The sequence below is a fragment of the Macaca mulatta genome, chromosome 5 (assembly GCF_049350105.2).
Source record: "Macaca mulatta isolate MMU2019108-1 chromosome 5, T2T-MMU8v2.0, whole genome shotgun sequence".
Lineage (NCBI taxonomy): Eukaryota > Metazoa > Chordata > Mammalia > Primates > Cercopithecidae > Macaca > Macaca mulatta.
This window is the reverse complement of record NC_133410.1, coordinates 122,524,341-122,540,868: the sequence shown is the minus strand read 5'-3', so window position 1 is coordinate 122,540,868 and position 16,528 is coordinate 122,524,341. Positions and strand designations below refer to the sequence as shown.

The 16,528-nt window shown below is 38.8% G+C and overlaps 1 protein-coding gene across 44 annotated transcripts in view; it reads right to left on the bottom strand.

Moving 5' to 3' along the window:
* The window catches only part of ANK2 (ankyrin 2), a 695,731-nt gene that overhangs the window by 103,954 nt on the left and 575,249 nt on the right, over nucleotides 1-16,528 (bottom strand). For 36 of the 44 annotated variants that reach the window (XM_078002190.1, XM_015139094.3, XM_078002174.1 and 33 more), the window contains 3 exons: nucleotides 6,639-6,836; nucleotides 3,333-3,431; nucleotides 2,718-2,816 (listed from right to left, as the gene is read on the bottom strand). In XM_078002190.1, coding sequence (XP_077858316.1) covers nucleotides 2,718-2,816; nucleotides 3,333-3,431; nucleotides 6,639-6,836 — 396 coding nt within the window. The remainder of the gene's footprint in view (nucleotides 1-2,717; nucleotides 2,817-3,332; nucleotides 3,432-6,638; nucleotides 6,837-16,528) is intronic. The other 8 variants (XM_028848711.2, XM_028848721.2, XM_028848714.2 and 5 more) reach the window with 1 other exon arrangement.

The following is a 16,528-nucleotide window of genomic DNA, read 5'->3' as shown; positions in this document are numbered from 1 at the left end:
TGCTGGGAGTACAGGCTTGAGCCTGTAATCAAACATGAGAGGTGTTTTTATGTCATACTATTTCCTTAAAGCTAACTGCAAAGTGTACCAAAAAATAAAAAGGTGTTTTGAGAATTTAAATCTCTTTATGAGCCATCATCAAATCTTGATTCTCACACAACCCTACATTATCTACTCTGTCCCCATTTCTCTAAGCAAGAATAAGTCTCTTTCATTTTTGACAAATAATGTTTCTCCTGAAGCAACTGAAGGAAATTCAGCTTGGAAGCCTTTTCAGGGTTTGATCAGAGGTCCCGGATGCTTCAAAATATTGTATTTGTGTCCATAGACTCTATTGAAAAACGGACACATAGATTTTTGTGGACCAAGTAAGTTTAGTCAACTTCTTTTTGCTACAATGTGTTTCTTTAGTCTCAATTACCCCCCCTGCCTACAGCATGGGCTCTACTAAGGTCAGGTAAAGGGACATTTTAGCAAAACAACATAAGCGACCATCAAAGAAGGTGTCAATTCTGGCAATGGAGGAGGTTTGTCTGGTAGATACTCAACATACAAGATCTGAAAAGCCTCTTACTCCACAAAGAGGAAACATTTTGGGACTCAAATAATTGCAGCACTCCCAATAAAGACTAAGAGAAGGTTCTGGACTCTGGTGGAAAGAAGCAAAGTTCTCGTGGCCAAAGGACCATGCGTGTTGAGGAGAGGGGACATTATAATGAGCAGAAAGAGAGTCCAAAGTGGAGACTACCATGGGGATCTTACCATCTGGAGACCTCTAGGAGTTGCCCCAAAGATGAAGGGCTCATGTTCATTGACAGGCTGGGGCAGATAAGTGAAAGACACTAGAGAGGCATTCCCAGAATACCCATCCTACTGTGGACTCTGGAGTAGAGAAATGCTTTATGTCATCATCTGAACTCAGTATATGCATGCCTAAGATTAAGGACCATACAAGGTAGAGGATAGAAATCAAGGCTATGCTTGTCTCTTTAGGAAAACCATACACATTAATTTATAATCTAGGTCTTCTCTTGCAAGTAGATTGAGAGTCCCTTGTGGAAAGAAAACACACGTTTTACAATTTTACCTCCCATTGAGTACCTACAATCCTTTCTTTGCACATCATAAGAGTTCAATGAAAGTACTCATGAGTACTGAAGAAGTCTTTTGTATCTACGTTGAGAATGGTCAGCCTGGAAAGCTAACGAAAAAAAAATGCTGCCATGTTAAGTGAGCAGGTATATTTTTATTCCATAGTTGCTCAATCTTCATTCTTTCATGCAAATTTATTGGGAACTCACATATGTTATTAAACACCTCATAGATATGCAAATGAATATGATATGAACACTACTCTAGTAGTGTGAAGAAAGACATAAAATATGTGTAGAATTGATGAGGTTGTAGAAAAAAGAGGAATAAGAACACTGTGGATAATTATGAACATTTGGCATCCTCTTTTGACAGTTCAAGTACTTTATTGTAAACTGTTTATTGGCATCAAAAAGATATAAATATATATAGATGTATAGGTATGTATGTGTACAAAGTTATATATGTATATTATATATAACATATTTATATATAAATATATATTATACAGAACATATTTTTGTATATATCCTATTTTATATTTACAATATGCATAATTTAAATAGGCATATGAGTATATATGTATATACTTGTATAATAGAATGGAATAAATCTCTTTCTATTGCTTTGGGACACAAAGGACCTAGTGGTTAAGAGCATCAGCTCTAAAGTCAGTCTGCCTGAGGTCAAACCCAGGTACAAGCTCTAACACATATTATTCAGATAACTTTGGAAAATTAACCTACTTAAATCTCACTTTCTCATCTGCAAAATGGAGATCATTAGAATACCAGTCTCATGGGGTTATTATGAGATATTGCTGTAAAGTGCTTGGCATAGTGTTTGGCAAATAAATGGTGGCAGTTGTTTTATTATGTTGTCTAATATAGCATACATATTTTCCCATTACGATCAATATTTTTTAAATAAACCCTGACGTGTTCTCAAAATAGGTGTGCTGAGTTAATGAATGAAAGGTGCAATGAGTACTTTATGCATTATACGACATTCATATATATTTTCAGTTTAATAAGGGGCCAACTAGAATGGTGGAAAATGCCCTGTCCGTAAGTACAAGTCTTAGTTGGAGCTGTTTCGGAATTTGGTGCTAGATGCACACCAAAAAGGAATCCCCCCCCCGCCACCCCCGAGTCTAGGGACTTAGAGGGATCCATGCTACAGTTAACACAGGTAAAACATTTTAAAAAAAAAAACAAAGAAACAAATAGAAGTTTGAAGTCTGAAAGAATGAGATTATAAAAGGACATTTTAATCACAGCATTTGGTTTATAGGAGAGAAGGGAAAACATGATAATGACTTTATTTCTCATTTCTCAAAATTCAGACTTCATTCTCTAACACACAGAATGTTAGCAATAAGATTCATGTCTACTGGTTTACAGGCACATCCCCTGAATATTTGCTGACTCTTTAAAAATCTTAAAAAAGGTTTTCTAGACGCAACTGGTGGAAATACAAGGGGAAAAAAAGGGTCTCAATACCAAAACTACTAGCGCCAGAACTAGTCGCAGTTATACTATACCATGTGTTTAAAAGACAATTCTCATGTGTTTTCAGGTGATAGTTACACCCTATGTCTATAAATCCTTTTCTGTGGTCCTCACCTTGGCAGTGGCATGAGGGGAAGCACCCTTCTCCAGTAACAGCAGCGCCACCTTCTGGTTGTCATAATGAGCAGCAACATGGAGCGGGGTAAGGCCATTCTGTAAAGGGTGTGTTTAAGTTTCAGCATTAATAAATTAGGGTTAGCTGCCCTGAAGCTACCAGGATGCCTGGAAACTGATGCTGATTACATTCATGTTAATGAATTAATATAGTCAATAGAAAAAAGAATGAAAATAAAATCCCCAATAATTTTCATATTAAAAACATAACTAAAATTGAAAATGAGCATACCACCAGCAAAGGGCATCTTGATGGTCACAATGTATAAAGGTCTAAACTTCTATGTAAGAAAGACTACATTAACATTGCAGGGATCCTTCTTAATATAGAGACTTCTGGGGCTGTTGTGACAAGACTTTGAGGCGCAGCTCAAAATGCTTTCTGAATCAGTGTGTACATGGACGGTCATGGAAGGCATCGCCACCATGTCTATTTGGTATAGTTTCATCAGGTGCTCTCACATTCCTTTCAGAGAAGTGAGAAAAATGTCTTTACAGATCTCCTAATCTATCACCTTGACTGTTACATAATTATAACGTATAGAAAATCTTTACCTTCCCTGCAGAATCTGCGGCAGCACGGCGTTGCAAGAGAAGTTTTGCCACGTCCAGGCTTCCATATTTGGCGGCTACATGCAAGGGAGTAAAACCCTTCTGAAAATGTGAGAAAAAGTAAAATCGTATTTATTATTGTAACGCCTCACAAAATATTTTTATCTGTTAACATATTAAGCAAACTATACTGATTCTTCATTTGGAAAAAATACTGGTAGCATTATATCTGTTAGCCATGAACAAGGACAAAGAAAAAGAATAAAATTTAACATACAAAAGTTTGGCTTGATAGACTGAACAAAAGAAATTTTATTTTAAGGGCTTGGAGACCGAAATCTGACTTTATAGGTTTGGGATTTTTAAAAGCCACTAGTGTCAGTAAACTGGCTGCAATTTGTGAATGGGGGGAAAAAATCTTTTTCCTGCCTCTAAAATTAATAGACTTGAAACAACAGCTGCCTTCTCTCCAACCCTCCTTCTCTTTCTTGCAATCCTTTTTGTAACACCTGAATTCCAAATTCATTTAAATTTTAGGATATTTTGGCAGCCAGAGTAAAAACAAGTATTTGTGAATTAATTGACATATTTTCTGCAGAAATGGCAAGATAAATGGTCTATAGAACAAAAAACATGCACTATTATAAAGCAACTCCCATCCTGACTTGTCCCCTTTCCCAGAAGACTCACACTGCCTAGAAGACCAATTGCTTTTGTAAAACACATTCTACTTCTGGCATGATGTTGGGCTGATTAACACCAGAGTTTAAACACACCAAAGCTTTAAAGCTTTTTTTCAGAGGGCTGCTCTCCTACACATGTTGATATGTGTACATTCAGTGTCTTCCGTGCCTAACCAATGGCCTTACTCTGTAATTAGCAGTGTCTTATAAATACAGATAAGTCTCTGGACTAAGATCTCGAGGATGGCACAGTTCCTACACCATGATGTCAAATCCATCCTCTTGGCCAGACAGTTTAACCACATGCTCTTCTGGCACTACAGTGGGAGTAGGGGAATTCTAACACCGACCAGGGCCTGTAAAACACATAGCAAATATGGCTGGATTAGGTGCTGTAAGCTATGGCTTATCCTGGGACCATTTAAGCCCCCATCATAAATACAGAATATCCCCCAAGAAGCAATATTGCCCTTTCGGTGTCTCCAGACAAATTATTTTTAAATGAGATGACGTTTTTCTTTTTGCTTCTTTTTTGAACATTTGGTATTAATAAATTCTTGGAAGAGAGTGAATCTTCTGGTTTTTTCCAAGTGTGGGACAAAGGTAGGAAGTATTTCTTCTTTCTTGAATTGTCCATATAAACCAGCACTTGTGGTTAGAGCTCTCCTCCCCCCACTCAAGGCACACAATGATTAGGGTGATACTCAGGATGAAACAGAGTTCTTTGAGACTAACTACGTGATGAGGAAGAAAAAGTAAATTCCTTATCTTTAAAGTCTTGCTAGAATAGTGATCCAACTCTTATAAGTTTGGAAATGATTATTAGACAAAACTACATAAAATCTACTGTAGAATAACAAAACCAAAGTCAGAAGGCATCTCTTGAGTCATACATCTACCTTCTTCTTTTATGTTAATCTCACCAAGATTTCATTTACCCTTTGATATTTAGAAACACTTAAATGGCTTTAATAATGATGAATCAACCACTGTTCAGCCCTAGTCAGCTGAACTCTTAAAATGATGTTTGGCCAGGTGCAGTGGCTCACTCCTGTAATCCCAGCACTTTAGGAGGCCGAGGTGGGTGGGTCACGAGGTCAGGAGATCGAGACCATCCTGGCTAACACAGTGAAACCCCGTCTCTACTAAAAATACAAAAAAATTAGCCAGGCGTGGTGGAAGGCACCTGTAGTCCCAGCTACTCAGGAGGCTGAGGCAGAAGAATCGCTTGAACCCGGGAGGCAGAGGTTGTATTGAGCCAAGATCATGCCATTGCCCTCCAGCCTGGGCGACAGAGCGAGACTCTGACTCAAAAAAAAAAAAAAAATGCTGTTTAACATTTTATTCTATTTTATTGCCCTAATTTACCATGGATATAGTTATATTTTTTAAATCCTAAATATCTTTGAAAGATAAGACACTACGTTTTATTTTCTATTTCTGTATTTTATGTATCTTAATTTTGATGATTTACACCCTCCTCTGGTAAGACAATTACCAAATCTCTCGAGTTATTACTACATTTGTTGCTTAGTTTCTTTTTTTTTTAAAGAACTTTTAAAATCCTTTCAACTTTTCAGAGTTCAGAACTTCAATAATTGTCAATTTCTTATATCAAAGTACTTTTCACAGCCATAGGCAACCAGATAAGTCATAACAGGCAACCAGATAAGCCATAAGAGCTAGTGGGCTGCTCCTACTTATAAGAGGACAGATGCCACATCACTAGCTCAGTTTATATTTGCAACTTTCCCTCTCCCTGGATGCAGTGCTTATGCCTACTGATTATGAGAGAATTGAAATTGTCCTTTTGTTAATCTGAATCGCTGTTATATTTGTGGGAATTATTTTGCTCCATGACAAATTCACGTGTGCTGGCTCAGTTTTGCTCTCATTAGCTGAGTATATTCATGTTTTATTCTAAGTCATCTCCACATTGTGAATGTCAAATAGCATGTATAAAGCACATGAAAAATTACTCTGCCCTGTCATGAAACTTGGAACATAAGTCAAATTCTTTGTTCGATGTCAATAACAACTAAGGAAGTGTGATTTTCCAGCTCAGCTCTGTTTAAACACTGTAAATACCCAGGCAAGAGTGTAGCTGGTAACGTTGGAAACTAATATGGGAATGAGAATGTCAAATAAGTGGTGGCTAATAGTAGGGTTGCAAAAATGCATAAGTAAAGTGAGCTTCGATCTGGTACTACAACTCACAACAAATATAGTACTGCCAATCTAATGCAGTACCCTCTTCCTCATTAGTATTACCAGTTCAATGTATATAGGAATTTCATTTATCTTTTTCTTAAGAATATATTATAGATTTTATAATAAAAAGAGAAGAAAAAGTAGTCCTTGCTTTATGAAAATCATCTTAGAGTACTAGATACCTGTCCTAGAAACATTGGCATTAATTAGAATGAAATTTAGCACTCTTTATTGAAGACATATGGAATCTCACAATTCCCTTAAATCGTTTAGATAATGAATCTTAAATATGTAGAGAAAGAAGTAAGTCAAGGCCTAAGGAGATCTACGTTCTTGATTCTGTATGTGGTAGAGTAGAACGACCATGACTTAGGAATCCTCTTGGTCCATGTTGTCATCATGTCATTCTCCTTACCTTGGTAGCTAAGGAGTGGGCTGCTCCTGCTTCCAATAGGACTGACGCCACATCCACCTGGCCCTCCCGGGCAGAGATGTGCAGTGGTGTGTACCCATTTGTAGTGGCCGCATCTGGATGAGCCATATGTTGTAGAAGCAGCTGGACAATTTCTGTTTTACCCAGGCGGGAGGCAATATGTAAAGGTGTCTGTTCCTCCTACAACTCAAGTCAAGTAAAAAGTTAGTGCCAGGCAGACAGAACTTCACTGGTGATATGTTTCACTCACATATATCATGATATCTTCTTGGAATCTCTAGGAACCCCACCCAAAAGAAATCATCACTGCTTTGACCATGGCATATTTTATATTTTGCTACAGCAGTGACCTGGTTGGTCACAAAGTACTCCCTTCAATTTTTAAAAAGTATATACTTCCATGAACTTCATCATTGCTTTCTGGGCATCCCAAAATATTTCTCAACTCATTAAGTCTTCAGGCCTCACTTATGTTTAAATATAAACTAACTGATGGTTTGGAATAAGAAGAAAATCTAGTCCAAAACTCCTAAAAACCCTTATTCTCATCCAAGAGTTTTCACTTAGAAGCAGGATTTATTCTGGGAACTCTATCAAGAGTAGAAGAACCAGGGATGCTGGAAAATCTTTGATTTTACTCCATTCAGCAAGCCAAGGATAGAAATGCTGGTCATTTTCTTCAAGGAGAAACGGTGCACAAAGGAGATATTGTAATCTGGTTTTAAAAGATGTTTCAGAAAATGCTGCAGATAGTTCTGGAACTTGCATCCAGAACTTAAAAAATGAAATGGGACTCTGGCAAAAAGCAAATAGGGTTAACTATTTGCCAAGTGCTTTCCATTTAAAAACAGAGGATGTAGCTGGGTCTAAGGGACAGGAAGGACATGTTCCAGAAGGCTCAAGAAAATCACCTGACTCTGATGTGTAGTTGGAAATAATGTTTTCAGTGTTTAGAGAACCAGGCCAAACCACTCTCTTGTAAAAAGAAACTTAAGTGTAACTTTAGCGATAAAAAGAGGTTTATCTTTACTATCTGCCAAAGGGTATGTCATAATAAAAGTGAGGAAGGGAAACCTTGGCTGACTTCCAGGGCTAACAATGAATGAAGAAAAGTATATAGAGGAAGGAAGATCTATCCAAAAACAGTCAGGATCTTAAAGTTATAAGAAAAAAGAGAGGGAGCTATAGTAAGAAATAAAATAGTACTGCATGAATTCCAAGGTAGTAAGAAGTAAATAAATAACAGTAATATGATTATTTTAAACTAGAATTGAACTTTTGTGAACATTTGCAATTGAAAAGCTATCTTCATGTATGATGCATATGTGACCCGTCCCCCTAATAGAGTTAAAAGGAAAGCATGAAATGTATTATTAGATCATTTCCTAGATCAAGATTAAGAAAAAACAAACGAGTTCTCAAAGATTATCCAAGGTTACTCAACTATTAAAACAGAACTTGAATTCAGGGCATTGGATTCTAAAGACGTTTCTCTGCCTATACATTCTTTGGAAATAGATACTACAATAAGATGGCCACTAAGAGACCTGTCAGAACAAAGTGACTCTCAGTAAGAAAGCAGACTGATATCCCATTAGAAGATAAAATTTCTCTGCAATACAGAGGAAAAAAAAATAGAGGAATGGGGAGAATAAACATTTTTTGTTTATAGATAAAATGAACATATTTTCATTTATAAAAATAAATGGTCAGCAAAACAAACAACAACCTAAAAACCAAGGAACTTGAGAATAGCTATGATGAACATTTGTTGTTTCCGGGGTTCCCTTCTCAGATCTCTGTCCTGCAAAATTTGATAGAGGTGGGTGAGTATTGCAAGCGACACACTCTAAGAGTAAGAGGGATAGTTGGAGCGATGATGACTCTTTAATCCATAGCTGAGAAGTGGCAATCATTGGCTAGAGGTAGCTACATAATTGGTTCATTATTAACCATTGATCCTTGGTTCTTAGGCTATATAGCAATTAAGTTCTTCCTTTAAAAAAAAAGTTAAAAAATAGGATGTCTTGCCTACTTTTTTCCATTTTTGGTAAAGTTCTCCCTGAAAGTGTAAAAGGAAAGAACATACAAATTTTGCAAATAAAATCTTTCAACCTGTAACCAGGGATATAAGACTTTTTGAGGTTTGGCCAATTATTTCCCTGCTGAATTGCAAAACTTGAATTTACTGCCTCAGGGTAATGTTAATTCAAACCAGGGAAAAGAATTGGGAAAGTGCAGAAGAAAAGATTCATGGGGAAAGCCTGATCACACAGACCTCTTCCAAAAATGAGAGGCAACAATTCCCTCATCATAAAGTATCACTGGCTGATGCAGCCTCGACTGGAAGTAGATGAGCTCTGCTTTGCCACTGCAATCTACCATTTTACTTTGTAGACTTGCTGAGTTCCAGCTCCCTTTACAAAGAGAAAACTAACACTGGCTGAGATAAAGTTCAAAAATTTGATTAAATTTCTGGGAACTAACAGGGTTCCCAGGAGCCACATCTCCTAGTATCTAACTAAAGTTCTAAATGAGCTAAGTTTCAAGGGAGTTTAAGTCTAGGACCCCTGGGATTGCTCGATCCCTAAAGCAAATGCCAAGCCCTGTAATTCTGCCAATTGAACTAGCTCCCAGATGGTCAGGCTCTGGTGGCCCTCTCAGTAATGTCCATTGAGGACACTGGACAAGGAAGAACCTTCCTGAGAGCATAACCTGGGGTCAAACAAATTGGCTGACACAGGAACTGAGGCCACTGTGGCCCCTGCTCTCCAGTCTGTCCAGCAAAATGTGTCTTATGCTCTGAACTGGTGAATAGAGTGTGCTGCGTGCACTTTAAAAATCACAGATGTTATTATGAGTATATGGTTTTTCTTTTGTTAAATATTGTGAATAGGCAAAACATATGACTTAGCCCCATGATTATATATCCATGAAATATTATTTCTAAACTTGATTGAGAATATTGTGAACTATCTAGCGATCTTGACCTTGTAGCTCGATACAGTGGCTGGGCACAAATTTTTTTACTATCTCTTCTCTGGGAGAGGGTGAATTTTCGAGCAATGTTATTAGGTTTAGAGAGGAAGTTTTCAAAAGTGCGTGTGTGTGCGTGTGCACGCGTGTATGCACTGGGAAATCAAGAGGTAAAATAGCAGATACGTGTTCATTTTTCTGCCCAATAACCCCTGCACCCTTCTTCTGGGACAGCCCTCCCTCATTTGGGGAAAATGGACATTCCATAATCCATGTGGTTCTAGAAGGGCTGCTGGTCTTCTTAACCCACCTCATAAATGGGCCGCTTGAATGGGCATGAGCCCAAGCTTGATCTGATCTCCTGATCATAGTCATAAGCTCAGGGAGAGAATGTGACTAGTTAGAAACCAGTGGTTTGTTCAGGATGGGAGAGAAAAGGGCTCTCTTTACATTTGAAGTGGGAGGTAATGATGTTAGCAGAAAGAGTTTGGAGAAAGATGCAGAATCAGAGGAGAAATCTTTTCTTGTCTTAACTCTGTCACCACAGGTTTATCAGCACAATCTTGAATTTCAGGACCCTAAGCCACCCTACAACACAGGATTGCTCTGGGTATCAAATGAGATACTGTGTGTTTAAATGCTTGGGGAATTCTAAAGCACTGTTCAAATGTTAACTAAATCAAAGAGTCCCAGGAACACATTAAAAGGATTAAGCGACAATAAAAAAAACTCACGGTGAAAGTACGCCTTAAAATAGGACTTATGAACAGGAAAACCCTAACTCCTTCCTGCTTGAAACATAATCCCAAAATCGGGAGCCCTAACATTCCATGAGAGTTTGTTAAAGATGCAGAACTGAGTTACAATATGCATTCTAGCAGGGTCCCCAGGTAATTTGTATGCATATTGACCTTTAGGGAGCACTGCTTCACAAGGCTAAGATATTTTGTTTTGTTCACGATAGAAAATGCTATAGGGAAGGGATTTCGGTTGTAGCTTAGAATGGGAGGTAGAGCTGAAAAGAAAAAAAAATAACATCTGAAATTTGATATTTAAATTAGAAGGAATAAGGAATTAAGAGATATTTTTATATGTATACGATGATACTAAATGTAGTTGCAAAAGAGAAGTAAAAAAGTAGAATTGATGAAATCCGTGTGTAAAATTAACGAATTAATATTTCAAAGGAGAGTCTATTGCCAGTGGTGCTTTTAAGGAAGAGGCTTCAGAGGGTATCCAAAAAAGATAAAAGTCTGTAATAATGGGTTATATCAATAGAGAAAAGTTTGGCAGAGATACACAAAAATGAATAAATTTCCATTAAAAGTAGAAGTTTTAATTTTAATAATAGATAAACATTAACGGGTTTTACTTTAAGAGAGAGAAATGGGAGACCCTTTCATTATTAAATATGAATTACAAAAAAATTTACAGGAACATCAACACAATTTCCAGTAAAGTACACAATACTCAGAGTGCACTGGTTGATCATAGAAATATTTTTTAAATAGCTGAATACAAGGTAACCTTAAAAGGAAACCAGAAAAATGTTATGGCAGGGGAAGCTCATGGTTGAATAAAGCTTTAAATAGATAAGAATATAACAGATCAATGATGATTACCAAAGAACATAAATTTCACTATGTGGACAATGGATAGAAAGGCAGATGAAAACCAAGACAAGAGTAATGTTAAGGCTGCCCGTGTATCACTGGATTCTGCATGAAGATCTGTGGAACCCGTTACAAGAAAATGTCTATTAAATTAATTGAATCAAAGAATGTTAAGAAAGTCTGGAAAGGAGTTTAGAGTTTCTGAGTCCAACCCTCATATTTTACTGATAAAGACTTAGAAGTGGCCGGAGGCTGGAAAGACAGGTGAATAGGAACAGCTCCGGTCTGCAGATCCCAGGGAGATCAGTGCAGAAGGTGGATGATTTCTGCATTTCCAACTGAGGTACCCGCTCATCTCATTGGAACTGGTTAGACAGTGGATGCAGCCCATGGAGGACGAGCCAAAGCAGGGTGGGGTGTCGCCTCACCCAGGAAGCACAAGGGGTCAGAGAACTCCCTCCACTAGCCAAGGGAAGCCATGAGGGACTGTGCCTTGAGAAATGGTACACTCTGGCCCAGACACTATGTTTTTCCCATGGTCTTCACAACCTGCAGACCAGGAGATTCCCTTGGGTGCCTACATCACCAAGGCCCTGGGTTTCAAGCACAAAACAGGGAGGCCATTTGGGCAGACACCAAGCTAGCTGCAAGAGTTTTCTTTCATACCCCAGTGGTGCCTGGAATGCCAGTGAGACACAACCGTTCACTCCCCTGGAAAGAGAGCTGAAGCCAGGGAGCCAAGTGGTCTAGCTCAGCGGATCCCACCCCAAGAGAGCCCAGCAAGCTAAGATCCAGTGGCTTGAGATTCTCATTGCCAGCATAGAAGTCTGAAGTCAACCTGGGACGCTCCAGCTTGGTAGTGGGAAGGGCATTCGCCATTACAGAGGCTTGAGTAGGTGGATTTCCCCTCACAGTGTAAACAAAGCCACCGGAAGTTCAAAATGGGCAGTGCCCACCACTACTCTACAAAGCTGCTGTAGCCAGAATGCCTCTCTAGATTCCTCCTCTCTGCGCAGGGCATCTCTGAAAGAAAGGTAGCAGCTCCAGTTAGGGGCTTATCGATAAAACTCCCATCTCCCTGGGACAGAGCACCTGGGGGAAGGAGCAGCTGTGGGCACAGCTTCAGCAGACTCAAATGTTCCTGCCTGCCGGCTCTGAAGAGAGCAGAGGATCTCCCAGCACAGCACTCAAGCTCAGTTAAGAGACAGACTGCCTCCTCAAGTGGGTTCCTGACCCCTGTACCCCCTGACTGGGAGACACCTCCCAGCAGAGGTCAACAGACACCTCATACAGGAGAGCTGCGGCTGGCATCTGGCAGGTGCCCCTCTGGGACAAAGCTTCCAGAGGAAGGAACAGGCATCTATCTTTGCTGTTCTTCAGCCTCTGCTGGTGATACCCGGGCAAACAGGGTCTGGAGTGGACATCCAGCAAACTCCAGCAGACCTGCAGCAGAGGGACCTGACTGTTAGAATGAAAACCAACAAACAGAAAGAATCGCATCAACATCAACAAAAAGGACGTCCACACAAGAACCCCATCCAAAGGTCACCAACATCAAAGACCAAAGGTAGATGAATCCATGAAGATGAGGAAAAACGAGTGCAAAAGGGCTGAAAATTCCAAAAACCAGAATGCCTCCTGCAAAGGATCACGCCCCTCACCAGTAAGGGAACAAAACTGGAGAATGAATTTGACGAATTGACAGAAGTAGGCTTCAGAAGATGGGTAATAACAAACTCCTCTGAGCTAAAGGAGCATGTTCTAACCCAACGCAAAGAAGCTAAGAACCTTGAAAAAAGCTTAGATGAATTGCTAACTAGAATAACCATTTTAGAGAAGAACATAAATGACCTGATGGAGCTGAAAAAGCAGAAGAACTTCATGAAGCATACACAAGTATCAACAGCTGAACCGATCAAGAGGAAGAAAGGATATCAGAGATCAAAGATCAACTTAATGAAATAAAGCATGAAGACAAGATTAGAGAAAAAAGAATGAAAAGGAACAAATAAAGCCTCCAAGAAATATGGGACTATGTGAAAAGACCAAACCTACATTTGATTGGTGTACCTGAAAGTGATGGGGAGAACGGAACCAAGTTAGAAAACACTCTTCAGGATATTATCCAGAACTTCTCCAACCTAGCAAGACAGGGCAACATTCAAATTCAGGACATACAGAGAACACCACAAAGATACTCCTCGAGAAGAGCAACCCCAAGACACATAATTCTCAGATTTACCAAGGTTGAAATGAAGGAAAAAATGTTAAGGGCAGCCGGAGAGAAAGGTCGGGTTACCCACAAAGGGAAGCCCATCAGACTAATAGCAGATCTCTCTGCAGAAACCCTACCAGCCAGAGGAGAGTGGGAACCAATATTCAAAATCCTTAAAGAAAAGAATTTTCAACCCAGAATTTCATATCCAGCCAAACTGAGCTTCGTAAACAAAGGAGAAATAAAATCCTTTACAGACAAGCAAAGGCTGAGAGATTTTGTCACCACCAAGGCTGCCTTACAAGAGCTCTTGAAGGAAGCACTAAACATGGAAAGGAAAAACTGGTACCAGACACTGCAAAAACATACCAAACTGTAAAGACCATCAACACTATGAAGAAACTGCATCAACTAACAGGCAAAATAACCAACTGGCATCATAATGACAGGATCACATTCACACATAACAATATTAACTTTAAATGTAAATGGGCTAAATGCCCCAATTAAAAGACACAGACTGGCAAATTTGATAGTCAAGACCCCTCACTGTGCTGTATTCAGGAGACCCATCTCATGTGCGAAGACACACATAGGCTCAAAATAAAGGGATGGAGGAAGATTTACAAGCCAATGGAAAGAAAAAAAAAGCAGGAGTTGCAATCCTAGTCTCTGAAAAAAACACACTTTAAACCAACAAATATCAAAAAAGACAAAGAAGGGCATTATGTAATGGTAAATGGATCAATGCAACAAGAAGAGCTAACTATCCTAAATATATATGCACCCAATACAGGAGCACCCAGATTCATAAAGCAAGTTCTTAGAGACCTACAAAGAGACTTAGACGTCCACACAATACTAGTGGGAGATTTTAACGCTCCGCTGTCAATATTAGACAAATCAATGGGACAGAAAATTAACAAGGATATTCAGGACTTGAACTCAGCTCTGGATCAAGCCACCTAACTCTCCATTCTACATCAACAGAACTCTCCATCCCACATCAACAGAATATACATGCTTCTCAGTACTATACCGCACTTATTCTAAAATTGACCACATAAATGGAAGTACAGCACTCCTCAGCAAATGCAAAAGAACAGAAATCATAACAAACAGTCTCCCTGACCACAGTACAATCAAATTAGAACTCAGGTGTAAGAAACTCACTCAAAACCACACAACTACATGGAAACTGAACAACCTGCTCCTGAATGACTATTGAGTAAATAACGAAATGAAGGCGGAAATAAATAAGTTCTTTGAAACCAGTGAGAACAAAGACACAATGTACCAGAATCTCTGGGACACAGCCAAAGCAGTGTTTAGAGAAAAATCTATAGCACTAAATGCCCACAGGAGAAAGCGGGAAAGATCTAAAATTGACAACCTAACATCACAATTAAAAGAATTAGAGAAGCAAGAGCAAACAAATTCAAAAGCTAGCAGAAGACAAGAAATAAGACAAGACAAGAATAAGATCAGAACATAACTGAAGGAGATAGAGACAGGAAAAACCCTTCAAAAAAATCAATGAATCCAGGAGCTGGTTTTTCTGAAAAGATTAACAAAATAGATAGACCACTAGCCAGACTAATAAGGAAAAAAAGAAAGAAGAAAATAGACACAATCAAATATGATAGAAGGGATATCACCACTGATTCCACAGAAATACAAACTACCATCAGAGAATACTATAAACACCTCTACACAAATAGAAGCAATGGATAAATTTCTGGACACATACACCCTCCCAAGACTAAACCAGGAGAAAGTCGAGTCCCTGAATAGACCAATAACAAGTTCTGAAATTGAGACAGTAATTAACAGCCTACCAACCAAAAAAAGCCCAGGACAAGATGGATTCACAGCTGAATTCTACCAGAGGTACAAAGAGGAGCTGGTACCATTCCTTCTGAAACTATTCCAATCAATAGAAAAAGAGGGAATCCTCCCTAACTCATTTTATGAGGCCAACATCATCCTGATACCAAAACCTGGCAGAGACACAACAAAAAAAGAAAATTTCAGGCCAATATCCCTGATGAACATCAATGCGAAAATCCTCAATAAAAGACTGACAAACCAAATCCAGCAGCACATCAAAAAGTTTATCCACCATGATCAAGTCAGCTTCATCCCTGGGATGCAAGGCTGGTTCAATGTACACAAATCAATAAACGTAAGCCATCACATAAACAGAATCAATGACAAAAATGACATGATAATCTCAATAGACGCAGAAAAAGGCTTTGATGAAATTCAACACCCCTTTATGCTAAAAACTCTCAATAAACTAGGTATTGATGGAACATATCTCAAAATAATAGGAGCCATTTATGACAAACCCACAGCCAATATCATACTGAATGGGCAAAAGCTGGAAGCACTCCCTTTGAAAAGCAGCACAAGACAAGAATGCCTTCTCTCACCACTCCTATTCAACATAGTATTGGAAGTTCTGGCCACGGCAATCAGGCAAGAGAAAGAAATAAAGAGTATTCAAATAAGAAGAGAGGAGGTCAAATTGTCTCTGCTTGCAGATGACATGATTATATATTTAGAAAACCCCATCATCTCAGCCCAAAGTCTCCTTAAGCTGATAAGCAACTTCAGCAAAGTCTCAGGATACAAAATGAATATGCAAAAATCACAAGCATTCCTGTACACCAATAATAGACAAACAGAGAGCCAAATCATGAGTGAACTCTCATTCACAATTGCTACAAAGAGAATAAAATACCTAGGAATACAACTTACAAAGGATGTGAAGGACCTCTTCAAGGAGAACTACAAACCACTGCTCAACGAAATAAGAGAACACACAAACCAACAGAAAAACATTCCATGCTCATGGATAAGAAGAACTAATACCATGAAAATGGCCATACTGCCCAAAGAAATTTATAGATTTAATGCTATCCCCATCAAGCTACCATTGACTTTCTTCACAGAATTAGAAAAAAACTACTTTAAACTTCACATGGAACCAAAAAGAACCCAAATGGCCAAGGCAATCCTAAGCAAAAAGAACAAAGCTGGAGGCATCACGCTACCTGACTTCA